This window comes from Neltuma alba, unplaced genomic scaffold (genome assembly GCF_004799145.2).
Source record: "Neltuma alba isolate B1F8T4 unplaced genomic scaffold, ASM479914v2 tig00011578_pilon, whole genome shotgun sequence".
Classification (NCBI taxonomy): domain Eukaryota; kingdom Viridiplantae; phylum Streptophyta; class Magnoliopsida; order Fabales; family Fabaceae; genus Neltuma; species Neltuma alba.
The window spans coordinates 378,976-396,248 of NW_021636231.1; the positions used below are offsets into that span (position 1 = coordinate 378,976).

Consider the following 17,273-nt stretch of genomic DNA (forward strand, 5'->3'; position numbering starts at 1 on the left):
TGTTTAATTAGAATCCATCGGATCTTAATTAGAACATTACACCTTCTGAAGAAGAAGCACTGTGTTGCTTTTATCAGTTAGAACGAACACCATGTTGGACTCCATCTGCAACTTTCCCATAACAAGAAAAAACTCAAAACAGAGAAGATAAAACTTACCAAAAAAAAAAATGGTACTTGTTATGTAAACAGAAAGTTGTCTAGCTGTGTACCTTCACTATGACTTTTTGTGAATAATCAATTCCTCATTGCATGATTAAATCAGAGGATTTGGTGCACAATAATTTCTGTGAAAAAAGCAATTGTTTGAATATCTCTGAAGATAAAAGTCATACTGCTTTCCTCAATGTATAAGTAGTCAATTGAATTGTAAATTACATGAATATGTAGACCGGCCTGGTGAATTTATTAAAAAAACAAAAGAAAAGAAAAGTGAAAGTAACGTAAAGAAAAAACAAGTAAAAAAGTTAAACAAGAAAAAAGAAAATAATTGGGAAAACTGAATTCTGATGCTCTATTTCTTAACATCTCGTAAGTTACCCGAAGGAAAACTGATGTAAGAAATGCTGGTATCATTATAATAAATTTAAAATTGTGAAACACTTACATGGATAAGTGTAACCATGTTAAGTAGCAAATATAGAACTTGAATCTAAATATGTAATTGGAACAAGTGAGTGACAATATGTACATTGTGAATAATTGTACCTTAATGCTTAAACAGATTGATGACTGAGATGTGGGATATTCTGCACAGAATTTGTTCATCCTTGTTGTGGTATTTTTCTTCAAGCAACGGACACTCCCAAATGTGAAGCTTTCTTAAAGAAGCAGGCAGCTTTTCTCCTGACATTTTCTCCAGCTTGGGACAATGCAAGATCTTTAGATGTTGGAGAGCGGTTGGGTGCTGCAGTCCTGTGCAATTCAATGTCTCCAAGCAATGAAAGCCATTGAGTTCTAGGGTGGTAAGAGTGGTAGGAAGAAAACACCCCTCTAGGAAACACGTAACTTCACTACACTGATAGATACGAAGGTAAGTGATATTACTTAGGAGGTGCCACTTTGCTTGATGGGATAGCTTATTACATCTTTCAATATAAAATGTCCTCAAACTTGGCACAAGGATTTCTTCTGGAAATGCCTTCATATGTTGATAACCCCGCATGTGTAGCTTTCTTAAATTTGGGAGAAGGCCTTCCATGTCATCCGACATAAACTTCACAAAATTATAGCCTTCAATGGCAATAGACTGGAGATTTTGAAGAGGAGCATTAGAACCCATCACAAAATTGACATTTTCACACCAGCGTACCTCTAAATGTCGTAATGACTGGGGCAAATGAATCATTGGAGGTGATGTATTGGAGCAACAATCGATGACTAATTGTTGCAGATGCGAGTGTTTAGAGAGTGCCTCCAGCATTGATTCCAACATTTGAGATTCTGTTATTACTAGCTTGCAAAGGGAAGGAGGTAGCTCTTGTTCTTGCCATACCATATTTCCACTTCCACAAGTGTTAAAATTCTGAAGTTTGGGACACCTCGGAATACACGAAGAAAGCATTGGACATTCTAAAATCTCTAGATTTTCTAGAACAAGCAGTTGGCAAGGTAAATTTCCAACTAATTTGTAGCAAGATGATATGCAGAGTTGTCGCAGCTCAGGGAAAGCTTTCATGTCAATGGAATGCCATTGTTGCAATGAAGTCATCAACAAAAACTGGAGATATTCAAGGGATGGAAATGGTATTATGGAAGCACAATCACTACCCTTCAGCAACTCATCTCCAATGCTTACTACACTTTCTAAACGATCAATATATAATTTCTTCAGAGCAGGGAGCTACCCAAGAGGGGATAGCACGCAACAGTTTTTGCAATTACACAATCGCAACCAAGTCATGCTGTGGTAGGAAGGACTTCCTAACCAATCTGGAAATATTGTGCCCCTATAATGATGAATTTCCAATTCTTCTAAATCGCAATAAGGTTGAAGATTGCCCAAAATATCTCTCTCAGTCCTGGTATCTTCCACATCATCATACCATGCACATGATGATGTTAAACTTTTAATGTGCTTCTTCTCCATCATTCTCGCGTCACAGGCTTCATTTCCATTCTTGACATTCTCTAATTTACTAATTTTAATTATACCCTTCAAATTTGAAATTTCTCCCAATTCTCCAATGCTAGCCTCTTGCTCTCTGCCAACAACGAAGTCACTCAGAAACTGCAAATCTTTTATATTACCCAATCCCCTCGGCATTGCTTTCAGAGGAGTGTCTGTAACATCAAGATGTCGCAAGTTTACAAGATCTTGAATATTACTTGGCAGCATCTCCAGAGAGGTACAATGTCACAACCTCAATGTTTGTAGATTGTATAATTTGCACAATGAGTCAGGCAAGCATGCAATCTTGTATGCCCGAGATAGATCCAAATAGTGAAGATTTACAAGATCTTGGATGTCACTTGGCAGAATTATGAGAGAAGCACAATGACACAATTTCAACGTCTGTAAATTATACAACTTACCAATCGAATTAGGCAAACTTTCAACACATGTCTCTGACAAATCCAAATAGTGCAAATGGATGAATTTCCCAATTGACTCAGGAAGTATTTTTAAGGCAGACAAATCCCGAAGTGACAACATCTGCAAGCACTTCAGATTTGATAATAAAATGTGAGAAGAATTTCCAATAGATCTAGGAATGTAGGAAAAATTCAATCCTATAAATGTTCGCAAGCCTTTTGACTTTTGCAAAACATCATGGTCTAAGTATGGATAATTTTGAAAGTTGCAAGATAAATGGCGTGTCTTATGACCAATTTTGTTTCCCTTCTCCCCTAATCTAAGGTAAAAGTCTCCAGCAACATGAGGTGCTAACTCATGAATGAGATCATGCATCACAAAGGGCCCATCTCTAGTTTTGTAACTAAGAAGAAAGTGCAAATCACTTATAGGTAAAGGTTGAAAGAATGATCTCAAAGTTAAATCTTCAAAGTACTCATGACCAGCATCTTCTAAAGCCATGTTCCCCTTTGATGGCTGTAGAAACCTTCTGCCATCCACATCAAGATTAATTCCTCCTTGTTAAATTGATAATCCTCTGGAAATAAAGAACGATAAGCAAAGCATTGTTTTAAATGGGGAGGAAGATAACAATAACCTGAGCACAGCTCTTGCAGCAATCAAGGATGGCTTCAAATGATGAAGTAACTTGTCATCCAGCTTCTTTCCACAAATGAAGTTGATCATGTCAGCCAGTTCTGGCGTTAACCTCTCCAAAAACACATTGAAGACAGCAGAGAGAAGAGCTCCACCTACAAGTGATGCAGCCATGATCTCTTTGGTACTCACTGATTTTGCTGGAAACAGTGAAAATGCTCGCAAACTTGCACAGCGGGGGAGATGAAGTAATACAGGTGGGCTCGTTTTATTTGATTTCATGAATTTAAATTCGATGTGAGCACGGGTTCAACTCCCAGTTCCGTCGAGGTACTAAATTATCAATTTTCCTAAGCTTTTATTCCCCCCCCCCCCCGGATTCAATTTGATCATTATGCAATTTCTGCAACATCGAGTGACGTCCTTGGAGGAACCAAATTAGGGGGGTATTTAGATGAAACCAAACCATGGTTTGGAGAATAGCTTATGGAGAATAGATTATGGAGAGAATAGATTCTGAAAGAATAGATTTTCTGAAAAAGTGATTCTGGTAAAGTGAGAGTATTTGGATAGTTGTTGTCAGAAGTGCTTTTTTATATGTAGAAATTACTAAAAAGGACATAAGTTTAAATGATAATTACATATAAGATATATTTCATAATATATGTTTATTTGAAGTAATAAATTTGTTAATAATATATATTTTGGCAATATAATAAATAAGACATAAATAATATAAATAAAAAAATTAATACGTATATATATTAATAAAATAAGTAAATATGTTTTTTTGTAAAATAATTTTGCCAACAAAAAATATGATTATTTCTTACCAGGAGCTCGGTGAAGAGTGAAGGAGGAAGCAAATAATTGACGCCTGCTCTGTGTAATATTCCCTGGACCCACCACCAACGTTTAATAATTTGAAGCAGAAGTAGCTCCTGGTAGCTTTATCCGAAACCATGGTTTTGAGGGGTAAAACCATGGTTTGAGATTTTTATAGGGTGTTTGGCAAAAAAATTTTCAAACCATGGTTTGGGGAGATAGGCAAACAGCGCCTAAAACAAGCTGATTAGAGTTATTTTATGTTTTGCCTCTTCGTTACCCTACAAGTCTTCCATGATCGTAATGAGGGCCATGTGAATGCAATGAATTAGAAAATTACGTGATTAAAAAATCATTAACAAACAAAACGTAACACAGGATGGTCCCTCCAAATTGAATTTAAGTACACATTTTTGAAGAGTCACTCTGTTTACCGGTCTTCTGTGTCCTTTCAGCATTTTGTGAAACGTCCTTAGAGGAAATTACATTTTTTGACCATGGGGCTAATTATATTTCATACTTTCGATTATTTATAACATACTCGTATATGTTATATTCAAAGACGCAGAGGGAGTAACAGCTTTCGGAATAAAAATGTATGAAATGCTCTTTCAATCATCTCATTTATATTTTAATTAATAAAAATAATAGAAAATATTTTTCCTATGTTTTCATACATCTAAATAAATTGATTTATATATAATATAAATGCATATATATATATATATATATATAGTTTGAAGTAATTTGCAGATACTTTGAGTTATACCAAAAAAAAAAATCCTACTTTCAGTATTCAATGTAAAAGTTAAATAATTAATTTGCAAATATTAAAAAAAGTAATTAAATTAATTATTTGTAATAAATAAATATTGTCTTTCTTAATATATCCTTATTATTCATGTATATTAAAATTACCCTTTGATAAAAAAATCCTTAACATATGCAATCAACATACAAATTAGTTGGGAATAAAATGAATAAATATTAAAGACAAAGTAGATTAAAGTTTTGTATTTATAATGAAATTGATAATCTAATTAATCAGCTCAAACACACGTCATTTCTAAGAAAATAATTGTGTCATGAGTTTCATTACTTAGATTTGTAATGCATCAATGCAAATTGATATGAATTTAAATTACATTTCAGGCCTATAGATGCTTTTTTTTTTTTTTCCAACCATAGCGCACGCCTCTTCTGTACCCAAACAAAACCTAGCAACTGTTTGGCAGGAAAAGGAGGCAGAAGAGAGATTTTAAAAGAGGAAATGGGAGGGAAGGGGAGAGAACACAACACCTAGACATGAGGATGTGAGTGCACTAAAGCAGGGAATTATGTCTCTAAATACTCATTCTACTCTATGATATAAAACGTTAGTTCGGCTTTCTCATATATCAATAAATACTAGCCATTAAATGTGTTTCAAATTGGTGACAGTTACCTGTTTTACTCTTATTAAAAATGTGAGAGGAAAATTCTTTCATCTCTTTTGTATTTAGAACTTTCTTTTCTCCTTATAACAAGGGATAAAAAAAAATTATCATTAACTACTCTGTCAATCTCTTATATTCTAGACCAAAATTTTCCTTTATAAGACTTCTTACATCACAGGAGGGAGTACAACAAAAGAATCATTAAAAAAAAAAAAATTATCAAGCCTAGTCTTTGTATACTAATCCTCTGTCCTTAGCGCATTTTTCTGAAACGTTCCTTGAGGAAACAAAGCAGGCTAATTATATTTTAATATGTGGTCACTAATGCTGGGTTGAATTTTGAAACAAGAGACTGCGATGGAGATTGAAATTAAATTCCATCTAAACACGGTTCCCAACTCCTAGCCCCTTTGAGGTTGTAAAGTAGTAGTATTAATCATTCACAAAGAAAGTACCTCCAAATTGAACTTAAAAATTATGCGGTCACTTTCTTCCATAAATCACAGCTAATCTGTTGAATATAAAATTTAATAGGAGAACTCCTATGAGTTACTGAAAAAAATAATTTAATTACCAAAAAGTCTTAATAATAATAAGTAGGCAGCATAAACCAGTTGTCATTTTTTATACTAGAACTTATCATTGCATGCTACTCCTCCGGTCCTAAATGTAAGACCCTTATACACACTAGTATAAGGGTCTTACATTTAGGACCGGAGGAGTATTAAGTTGTCAACGGTTTAAAGTAATTAAATCCCTTTCTTAAAATCTAATTGCAATTCCCCCAAATTTAATTTGTCTCGGCAATAAAAACATAAATTTAGTTATAAATTACATTTGAGGGAATGGCTTCTTTTTGTTTTTTTTGGTCAAGATAGTGCATGCCTCTAGTGACACAATGTCTCTAGGGGGGTTTTAACTTGTCCCATCCCGATCATCTTGTCCTGGTCTCGATCGAGATCAATTCAAAATAAGTAAGACAAAAAATATTTTGGAACAGGATGACTATAGAATGGGACAAAACAATGACTAGGATGAGATGAGGCCCAATCACAATTTTTTTTAAAAATTACTTACTAATAATTATTATTAGATTATTCAATTTATTTTTAAGAATAATTATTTTTTATAATGAATTTCCTCTCTTAAGTTGCATTATCATTTCAATGAAAATCTCATTCCTTAATAACATAATTCATAAAATTATGATATAATATTTCTTTTATGACAGTTCTTTTTCATAGTATTATTTTTACACTTTTTTAACATTATACGACAAGAGGCTCACATCATCACCCAATAGCCAATAAGATGCAAAAGAAACTACCACCTAAGACCATCATGTGGATCAATCACAAAACCGCTGCAAGGTCTAGAATATATAGATTGAGCTTTCTACATAATTATTTTTTTGAGAAAATTAATCTCTTGGTCCTTCAAGTTTTAACTCACTTATAACTCAATTCTTCAATTATGACTTGGTGCAACTTAGTCCCTGGACTTTTAACTCGTTTATAACTTAGTCCCTAATCTTTTCACATTTAATAATTTAATCCTTATCATATATAATTTATTTTGAGTCAGCAAATAATTATCCTACATGGCAAATAATATTATTTAAAACCACTAAAATTGCAAATGTGTCTTCCAAGTCAGCCCATATGTATGCTCTGCTTTCTTTCTTTTCCAATGAAGACCTCGTCCCATTTATACAAACACTGCAGTTCACAAATTGCAGGCCAGATGAGGGTGAATAAGAAGAAGAAGGAGATGTTGCCGGACGAGTCAGAGAACGTGATATAGGAGTCCGGCTGCATATGAGCAGGGTGGATAGTCAAGAAATTCAGTCCAGAATTTTTTTCTTTTCGATTTTTTATCACACATGCGAGCTGAGTTGGAAGACACATTTGCAATTTTAGTGGTTTTAAATAATATTGTTTGCCATGTAGGATAATTATTTGCTGGCTCAGAATAAATTATACATGATAAGGATTAATTATTAAATGTGAAAAGATTAGGGATTGAGTTATAAAGAGTTGAAAGTTCAAGGATTGAGTTGTACCGAATTATAGTTGAGAGATTGAGTCATAAATGAATTAAAACTTGAAGGATCAAAAGATTAATTCTCCTTTATTTTTTTAGTGTTTTATCTTCAGAAACCTAATAAAAAAACAAACATTACAACATAAAAAGCAAAATATAGGCCTAGAATTACAGTGATTTGTCCACAAAAAAAAAAAAAAGAAACTGGACATCCTGTCCTGATGTCCCCTCTCAGTCCTGTTAGCCTTGGGATGAGATGAGACCCGAGATGAAAATTCCGTCCCATCCCTGTTATTGAGACGAGCCTGCTCCAATCCTATCTCAGGCTGGGCTAGTTTCAATTTCAGCCCAATATCTTTTTGGGTTAATCTGAATTGGGCTATTACTTTTCTGTTTATTTCTAATAAAAGGACACATATATATGCCTAACAAACATAAATAAATAAATAAATATATGTCCATGTGGAATTTGTATTTTTTTTATTCTCAAAGAAATTTTTGTCAATTTTATGAAGACGTGTGAGATTGATTTGAATAATAGGTGTTTTTGTAGAATTCACTTTTAGGATACAAATTTTACTATTGATTGCAGATATTGTTATTTCGTATATACTCTCATTAAGTATTGTTTTGTTGGGGATATTGCTCTGTGGTGATTGTGTGTAAGATAAAGAGAGGGGCAAAAAAAAACAGAGAGAGAGAGAATTTTGATTATTCTTTCTTATATATATGAACTTTGTTTGTGATATCTTATACTGTGAAAACTCTATATATCAACTCAACTAGTTATTTTCTAACATACATACATACAGATAATTCCACATGCAAACATAAATTGTATCGAAAATATCTGGATATTAGCTAAAAGCTTTCTAAACATGCTTGTGCTTTGTCTGTTAAACTTGAGTGTAGGAACGCTGATTTCAAGCATGCTTGATTTCTTGAAAATATCATTTTCCTTGGATGATTTAAATATAATAAGATGACACCACGATATATAGAGGTTCGGATCCAAAAAAAAAAAGAATCCTACATCCTCTCCCCAAGCATGAAGCCTGAGAATTTTATAAGTGATGAGTATTCACAATACATTATACACATCTTCATCCCAACATTTAAGCAAGCAGAAAAAAAGCCATTATATACAGAACTACAGATTCATCACACACACTTTCACCAAAAGTTTCTTTTAAAACAACATAATAATGCACCCGAGCCACCCAAAAAAAAAAATTCCAGAAAATCAGAGAATATTCTGTCAAAGAAAGAGGATGGATTTCATCAGCACAAGTTCAAGACTTCAGGTCTGCAAATCCCTTGCTGTCATTCTTGCTGGTGCTGCATTTTAAGCATATGATAAGTCTAGAGACAGCCCAAGGAAGTGAGGGGGGGGGGGGAAGCAATGGAAATGAAGATCGTCTAGTTAATAAGAATCAAAGGAAAATATAGGGTATAGAAAAGTAAGTTAAACAAGCAGATTATGAGAGAAAGAAGAAAATCAAAGGCTTTGGTTTAGCTCAAACCTCTTTAGAATAGGAATATATGACGGGGATCTTAATTGCAGCATTACCCCTTGCAAAGAAGAAGCATTGGGTTTGCTTTTACCAATTAGAACTAACCATGTTGGACTCTATCTGCAACAACCCCATAAAAAGAAAAACTCAATCAGAGAAGATTTAAAAAAAGAAACAAGAAATGGCATTTGTTATGTAGACATAAACTTGTCTAGAAGTGTACCTTCATGATTATTTTTTGCCAATAATTCCTCATTACATGATTGGTATAAGCTTAGAGGAATCTGCACTTCTGCATAATTTTGAGACCAAGTGGATTGCTTTTGTAATCTGTGAAGTAATGGAAATGTGAGTATGATGGACTATGTATGTAAAGGTGTTAAATGGTTTATGCTTCAGGATATGTAATAAGAGTAACTAAAGTAATGAATAATAATTTAAGCCACATCAGTTGTTTATGGAAACTCATCATTCTGTCATCAAATATATCTAGAATAATTTAATACAGACATATGAGATTGCCGCCGCTATTTAGTTCATGAAGTTTTCCAAATCATAATACTTTAAGTTAATTCTAAGAGTCACCCTTATAGTCATATAAATTTGGAAAGGAAAATAACAAAAACAAAGTATAAAGTCATTGAATATACGCAACATATTAAATTATAGGAAGAAAAACTAAACTAAACACAAGTAATACAGTGGACAACTAGAATTGTCATTCATTTTTATCAATGAGCACTTTCGCGTGATTGTTCTGAAAAAATAATTGTTTTCTTATCTCCAAAGATAATAATCATGCTTTTTGTCTCAGTATATAAGCAGCCAGTTAAATGGTCATTTACAATAATATATAGACCTGATGAGCTTATGCAAGAGGGGGGGAGAGATGAAAAAAGAAGGTAAAGAAAAATAGCTAAGGTAGGTTTATAGAAACAGAGAGCGAGCTGGAATCCAGAGCGTACCGGGAAACAAATGATTTTGTAAGTATCATATAAATGATCAAAAGATTAACCTATGCAAGTAGTGATTCCAACAATGCAAGTAAATTAACACCATTGAGGAAAATTTAATTATATGGAAGCATAATGGTCTGTGAATGCATGTATGAAGTAGTAGAAAATAAAATGCAATAGTTGGGAACATGAGTGTGGACGATAAATACCTGATCCATAATTAATTGTATCTCATACCGTGAATAGATTGATGTTTGGGATGTGAGATATCTGGCGGAAAAATTGTTCATCCTTGCTGTGGTATTTTTCTTCAAGCAACGGACATCCCCAGATGTGAAGCTTTCTTAAAGAAGCAGGCAGCTTTTCTCCTGACATTTTCTCCAGCTTGGGACACCACATGATCTTTAGACGTTGGAGAGAGGTTAGGTGTTGAAGTCCTGTGCAATGCAATGTCTCCAAGCAATCAAAGCCATTGAGTTCTAGGGTGGTTAGAGTGGCAGGAAGAAAACACCCCTCTGGGAAACACTTCACTTTACTATAGCGATACATACGAAGGTAAGTGATATTACTTGGGAGGTGCCACTCTGCTTGACGGGATAATAGCTTACTACTCCCTACAATAATAAGTTCCCTCAAACTTGCCACAAGGATCCCTTCTGGAAATGCTTCCATCTCGTCACAATGCTCAATGCTTAGCTTTCTTAAATTCGGGAGAAGGCCTTCCATGTCATCCCACATAAATTTCACAAAATTACACAATGCAATACTGATAGACTGGAGATTTTGAAGAGGAGCAGTTGAACTCATCACAAAATCAACATTTTCACACAATCGTACCCGTAAATATTGTAATGACTGGGGCAAATGAATAATTGGAGGTGATATATTAGAGCAACCAGTGATAGTTAATTGTCGTAAATGCGAATGTTTGGAGAGTGGCTCTGCCATTGATTCCAACATCCGACATCCTGCAATCTCTCGCTCGCAAAGGCATGAAGGTAACTCTTGCTCTTGCCACCCCACATTTTCACTTCCATCTATCGCTAGTTTCTGAAGTTTGGGACACCTCGGAATACTAGAACAAAAAAATGGACAACGATCAATCTCCAGAGTTTCTAAAGAAAGCAACTGGCGAGGTAAATTTCCAATTAACTTGGGGCAATCGTATATTCTGAGTATTTGGAGCTTAGGGAAAGCTTCCATGTTAATGGAATGCCATTGTTCCCATGAACTCATCGAAGAAAAATCGAGAACTTCAAGGGATGGAAATGGTATTATGGAAGCACAATCATCTCCCTTCAACAACTCATCACCAATTCTTTTTACCCCATTTAATCCATTAATTCTTAATTCCTTTAGAGCGGGGAGCCGTCCAAGGGTTGGAAGCATGCAACAGTTTTTGCACCCTACCAATTGCAACATAGTCATGTTCCAGTAGTGATGGCTTCCTAACCAATCCGGAAATATTGTGCCCCTATAATTTCTAATTTCCAAATCTTCTAAATTCCAATAAGGTTGAAGATTTCCCAAAATATCTCTCTCAATTCGTGTGTCTTCCACGTCACCATCTCTAGACCATGATAATGTTAACCCTTTAATGTGCTTCTTCTCCGTCATCCTCGCCTCGTACGCTTCTTTTCCATTCTTGACAATCTCCAATTTACTAATTTCAATCCAACCCTTCAAATTTGACATTCCTCCCAATTCTCCAATTCTGGTCCCTTGGTCTTCGCCCACAACATATTTACTCAAAATTTTCAAATCTTTTAAGCTACCCAATCCCCTCGGCATTTCTTTCAAGTTAGTGCCTCTTACATCAAGATGTTGCAAGTTTACAAGATCTTGCATATCTCTTGGCAGCATCTTCAAAGAATCACAACATGGCAACTGCAATGTTTGTAGATTGTATAATTCGCACAATGAGTCAGGCAAACTTACGATCTTCTTTGAGAAAGATAGATCCAAATAACGAAGATTTACAAGATCTTTCATGTCACTTGGTAGCATCTCAAGATATGAACATCCACGCAACTTCAACATCTGTAAATTAAACAACTTGCAGATTGAATTAGGCAAACTTCTAATACTTGTAAATGATAGATTCAAATAGCGCAAATGGATAAATTCCCCGATTAAGTAAGGAACTATCTTTAAGGACCGCAAACCCTCAAGTGACAGCATCCGCAAGTGCTTCAAATTTGATGATACAATATGAGAAGCATTTCCAATAGACCTAGGGACATTGAAAAAATCCAATCCTATAAATGTTCGTAAGCCTTTTGATTTTTGAAAAACTTCACGACTTAAGCATGGATAATATTGAAAGTTGCAAGATAAATGACGTGTCTTATTACCAATTTTGTTTCCATTCTCCCCTAATCTAAAGTAAAAGTCTCCAGCAACATGAGTTGCTAACTCATGAATGAGATCATGCATCCCAAAGGACATATCATTTTTAGGCAATAAGGGTTGAAAGAATGATCTTGAAGTTAAATCATCAAAGTACTCTTGACCAACTTCTTCTAAAGTCATGTTTTGCTTTGACGGTTGCAAGAAACCTTCTGCCATCCACATCAACATTAATTCTTCCTTATCAAATTGATAATCCTCCGAGAATAAAGAACAAAAAGCAAAGCATTGTTTTAAATTGGGAGGGAGATAATAATAACTGACTCTCAGAGCTGGAATGATCTTATCGTCCAATGAATCCCACATCGATTCTTTTAATATATTATTCCAGTCTTCAAAGTGAGGCTTTGATCGAAAAAGTCCCCCAAGCACTTTTGCAGCCAAAGGCAATCCTTTACACTTACTAGCAACATCACTTTCAATTTTTTCTAAGCATGAATTCACAGTTGAATCTTTACAATAGAAAGCATGTGTAGCAAAAATTGACAAACAATCTTTGTCGGACATGATATCTAGGCAATAAAATGATGAGATTGTTTTGACCATCAAGGCAACACGTTCTAGGCGAGTTGTAACAAGAATTTTACATCCTTCCAGTCCATTGTGAAGCAAAGTCTTCAAAGTATGCCAATCATTGTAGTTGTCATTCCAAAAATCATCAAGAACAACTAAAAAAGTTTTCCTTTCTAACTTCTCCGCCAGATGAAGCTGAAGAAGATTCAAATCCAAGTTATCACAGACAAAATCAGGACTGATAGATTTTATTATGGTCTGTGCTATTTTCAAAAGATCAAATGTTTCAGAAACACAAACCCATGCAGTAAGATCAAATTTTTGCTTGACATCATTATAAACTAAATTAACTAAGGTGGTCTTTCCTACCCCGCCCATGCCCACAATGGGAATTACAGACAACGGACCACCCTCACCACTAAACATCAGCCTAATTATATCTTCTTTTTCTTTCGTCCTCCCATACACTTCAAAGACTTCCACATGAGATGTAACTGGAGACCTCCAGGACAGAGTTTCCGGACCCGTTCCAGTTGTCTTCTTCAAATCAAGAGCATCTTTTTGCCCCACAATATATTCAATTCTATCGCTGATAACTTCTAACTTATTTGCCATGCTTGTATCTCCCAAACTAAGAGGCGCAAAGGAGAAATAGCTCACCTTTTTCTGAGTGGCAGCTCGGGTGGAAATCTCATCCATCAAGTCTTCCAAGTCATAAACAGCATCTTTGAGTTCATCTAGCCAATCTTTCACAGCAGGATCCGTGAATTGTTTGAGTTCTGCATCGTTGAGCACAGCTCTTGCAGCAATCAAGGATGGCTTCAAATGATTAAGCAACTTGTGATCCCGCTTCTTTCCTCCGATTTTGTTGATCAAATCTGTCAGCTCAAGCGTTAATCTCTCCAAAAGCACATTGAAGGCAGCAGAGAGAAGAGCTCCACCTACAAATGACGCAGCCATGATCTCTTTGGGAATGACTGATATTTCTGAAAACAGTTGAGAATGCTCCCAGACTTACCGGAGGGAAAATGAATTAATACAGACACGAGACTCAATTTATTTGATTTCATTGCATATCCATAACGCAATTCCGTGTGCTAAATATTTCTCAGCAAAACGACACCAACAGGGAAGTATTCCCATCTACTACAAGTGGCTAGAAATTCTTAGGTGCTCTTAGACCACCACGTCGCTTGAATGTTGTTCAATAAAAACACACCAACTCAATCAATATGCCAGTCCACGGGACTCATTTTCATATGAGCGACTTGTAGCAGAATTCAGGCAAAAAAAAAAAAAAAGACTTGTGGGCCTCCAATTAATTGAGATGGTACGTTTTTATTGGACAATGTCCAAGTGACGTGGTCCTCTTAAAAATAATTTGATTTAAAGTATAAAGAATTAATATTTATTGATTAATTTTATCCCTGTGCTTAAAATGTAGCAAATTATTGTATCTTTCTCTTTCCTTTACAATCTCACTTAATATGGGTAAAATTTAAAAAAAAATTAAAAAAGATTTAATGAGTTAATTATCATTGATTATTTTTGATAAATTATTTAAAATGAGTCATGTTATGTACGCATGGAGTAATTGCATGTTTAGAGAATTTTCTTTTCTCAGTGAAAACTGAAACTCATTCACAAGACAGAGATTTACAAGAGATTAATAAATGCAGTAGTTTTCTTCGTCACTTTAGAATAAGAGGTGGTCGTTGATTAACGATAAGAAAATTACTTTTCAAGAGCTAGGGAAAGAGGAAATAGTTCTTTTTATCATATCCTTATAATTTTACATGATTTTTAATCACGTCACCTCTCTGTATTTTTTAATTTTATTTAGAGTTAAGGTACATCTAGCACCTTGAAATATTTTTTCAGGTACATCCCGTGCCTTAAAGTATTTTGTGGTGCATCCAGCACTCCGAAGTATTTTCTCAGGTGCATCTAACACTCTAAAATATTTTGTGGTGCATCCAGTACTTTGCAATATTTTTTTATGTGTGTCCAGCACGTAAAAATATTCTTTGGCGCATTCAGCACTAAGACAAAAAAAATACTTCAGGGTGCAGGGTGCCCCTATAAAATACTTCGGGGTGTTGAATGCACCACAAAATATTTTAGGATGCTGGATGCACCTGAGAAAATACTTCAGGGTGCTGGATGCACCTTAACACTTTTATTTATAATATAACTTAAATTAATTAAATAAATGATACTGAAATATAAAATATTGATTGTAAATTTAAATTAATTTTTATATAATTATGAAATAATTAAATATTTAATAGTTGGTTCAAATAAAATTAATTTCAATTATATTACGTTTTTAGGAAATTTTATTCTTTTAATTCGGATTTTAAAATTATAAAAATAAATATGCATTTATTATAATATAAATATAAATATATGTTTAATTCAAAAATTTTAAAGAGCACTAAAATAAAATTATGATAAATTTATTATTAGAATAAAAAACTTGAAGAATAAAGATATTTTAAGAAAGCAAGTTTCACTTTTTATGTATTAATTGTCTTTAATAAATTTTAATTAATCTTTTGAGGTGTATAATTCAGTTATTTGACAACAAAATTTTGAACAGGAGGAAGTAATAATTATGCATGTTTCTGAATTCTGAAATTTTTTTTCGAGGAAGGTGGTTGAATAGGAACTGGTAAATGCTTTTGGGGAAATGATGAAATGTTCTTTATGTCATCTAATATTTTTACCTGAAATAATACTCCCTCATGTCATAAATATAAAACTTATTTTATATTAAAATTTATATTAATGAATGACTGTTATATTTATGATTGGAAGGGTATTTTATTTAGATGTTTTTAAATTCTGAATGTAAAAAGGAATGCAAAAGGGGGAGATTGTATTTAGAGTATAATTTTTTACATTTAAATTAGTGTCTTTTATAGATATTTCTCTACCGAGGAGTTAATTAAAATTTAGTTGTTGGAAAACAAATAATATTAAGGACAGAAGGTTTGAGCAAAAGTGGAGTGATATTACTAACTCTTGTCCTAAATATAAGAGCTAATTTATAATATAAGTTACATAACAAACTAGTTGTTATATTTATTATTTAGGACAAAGGATAGTACCACTATGTTCCTATTTATAAGTCACTTAGATCACAAACTCATAAATCAATAAATGTATTAAATTGATAATTTTTTTTCATATTTGTTCTTATAAAAAGGTTAATGAGCATTTAGTACCTCCAAGTATTTTCTCAGGAACATCAAGTACCTTAAAATATTTTATGGTGTATCTAGTACTCTGAAGTATCTTTTTAAATACACCCAACATGATGAAGTATTTTTTGATACATCCAATACTCTAAAATATTTTTTTTTAATGTATGTCTAGCTTCTTAAAATAGTTTTTGGTGCATTCTGTAACATCCCAAATTTTGGCTCATAGATACAAGTAATAGCACAAGGAAAGGATGATTACTAAGTCCAATGCAACGAAAGTCCCGGAGATTCTTGGAAGGAAAAAGAGATTTTCCAAGGGCAAAGTGTAAAACAATAGTGTTTAGAGACTAAAGAATGACGAACTGGAAACAACTAAGGGCCAGAGGTTATACCAGAAACTTGCAAGAGATGGTTCTGAATGTTAGGCCTAAGGAGGGACCAAACTGCAAAGAAAAAATTCCTAGGCCAAGTAAGGACCTAGTTGTAAATAATAAAAGTTCTGGTTGGCCAATGCTCAAAGTTAGCAAAAAGGGCCCAAATGACTTAGAAAAATTCCAAAAAAATGGGAATAGGATCCCGAAGTCGATATAAGACTAGAAATGACGGAAATGCCCTGAAGTCATTCCAGGGTTTTAGATAATTTGAGATAGTAACTTAAATTGAATTATTTAAGCCATGGGACAGCCTCAATTAATCAGGAAAAACTGAAAAACAGTAGTTGGGGAATTTACACAGATTGTAAAATTAATTCCGTCCACAAAAACTGACAAAGTTAGCTTTAATTAAATTTAAAGCCTATTTATACCCTATTCGGGAAAAGTCAAAATAGCTGTCTAGAGTTTGACTTTTGACCCGAAAAAAATTAGAGGAATTTCCCGTGATGAAAGGGAAAGAATGAAACCTATAGACAGATCAACGGAGTTACGAGCCGATAGAAAGAATTCAGAAAAGGTAACCCCGATTAAGTATTATTTAATAAGATTTATGAGAAAAAGGGAAAGAAAATATCTAAAGACTATCATGACGGTGCTGAGTCAGCATGCTGAGTCACCAAATGCAATCATGACACCTACGAGTCATCATGCTGAGTCACCAAATGTAATCACGACCCCTACGAGTCATCATGCTGAGTTAGCAGAAGATATTTATGGACAGCATAAAATTCAAAACGCAATACGGGAATATTTTAGATAGTCC

The 17,273-nt window shown here is 33.9% G+C and overlaps 2 protein-coding genes across 2 annotated transcripts; both read right to left on the reverse strand.

Annotated features, from left to right (window-relative positions):
- Window positions 1-787: 787 nt before the first annotated feature.
- On the reverse strand, window positions 788-3,345 carry LOC114715196 (putative disease resistance RPP13-like protein 1). Its single transcript, XM_028899992.1, has 4 exons — window positions 3,173-3,345; window positions 2,535-3,064; window positions 1,928-2,282; window positions 788-914 (listed from the first exon to the last, which is right to left on the reverse strand). The coding sequence occupies exons 1-4, from the start codon at window positions 3,343-3,345 to the stop codon at window positions 788-790; spliced, it is 1,185 nt and encodes a 394-aa protein (XP_028755825.1).
- Window positions 3,346-9,028: 5,683 nt separating this feature from the next.
- Window positions 9,029-13,827, reverse strand: LOC114715197 (putative disease resistance RPP13-like protein 1). Its single transcript, XM_028899993.1, has 2 exons — window positions 10,155-13,827; window positions 9,029-9,109 (listed from the first exon to the last, which is right to left on the reverse strand). The coding sequence occupies exon 1, from the start codon at window positions 13,825-13,827 to the stop codon at window positions 10,177-10,179; it is 3,651 nt and encodes a 1,216-aa protein (XP_028755826.1). The 3' UTR covers window positions 9,029-9,109; window positions 10,155-10,176.
- Between the last annotated feature and the right edge of the window lie 3,446 nt (window positions 13,828-17,273).

What these genes read in the sequence shown, in the direction of transcription:
- LOC114715196 (XM_028899992.1), bottom strand. Translation starts at nt 3,345, where the DNA reads ATGGCTGCATCACTTGTAGGTGGAGCTCTTCTCTCTGCTGTCTTCAAT. An exon ending in GCTGCAAGAGCTGTGCTCAG is followed by an intron (nt 3,065 to 3,172) that starts GTTATTGTTATC and finishes TGTGGATGGCAG; the next exon opens with AAGGTTTCTACAGCCATCAA. An exon ending in AAGTTTGCCTAATTCGATTG is followed by an intron (nt 2,283 to 2,534) that starts GTAAGTTGTATA and finishes TTGATGTTACAG; the next exon opens with ACACTCCTCTGAAAGCAATG.
- LOC114715197 (XM_028899993.1), bottom strand. Translation starts at nt 13,827, where the DNA reads ATGGCTGCGTCATTTGTAGGTGGAGCTCTTCTCTCTGCTGCCTTCAAT.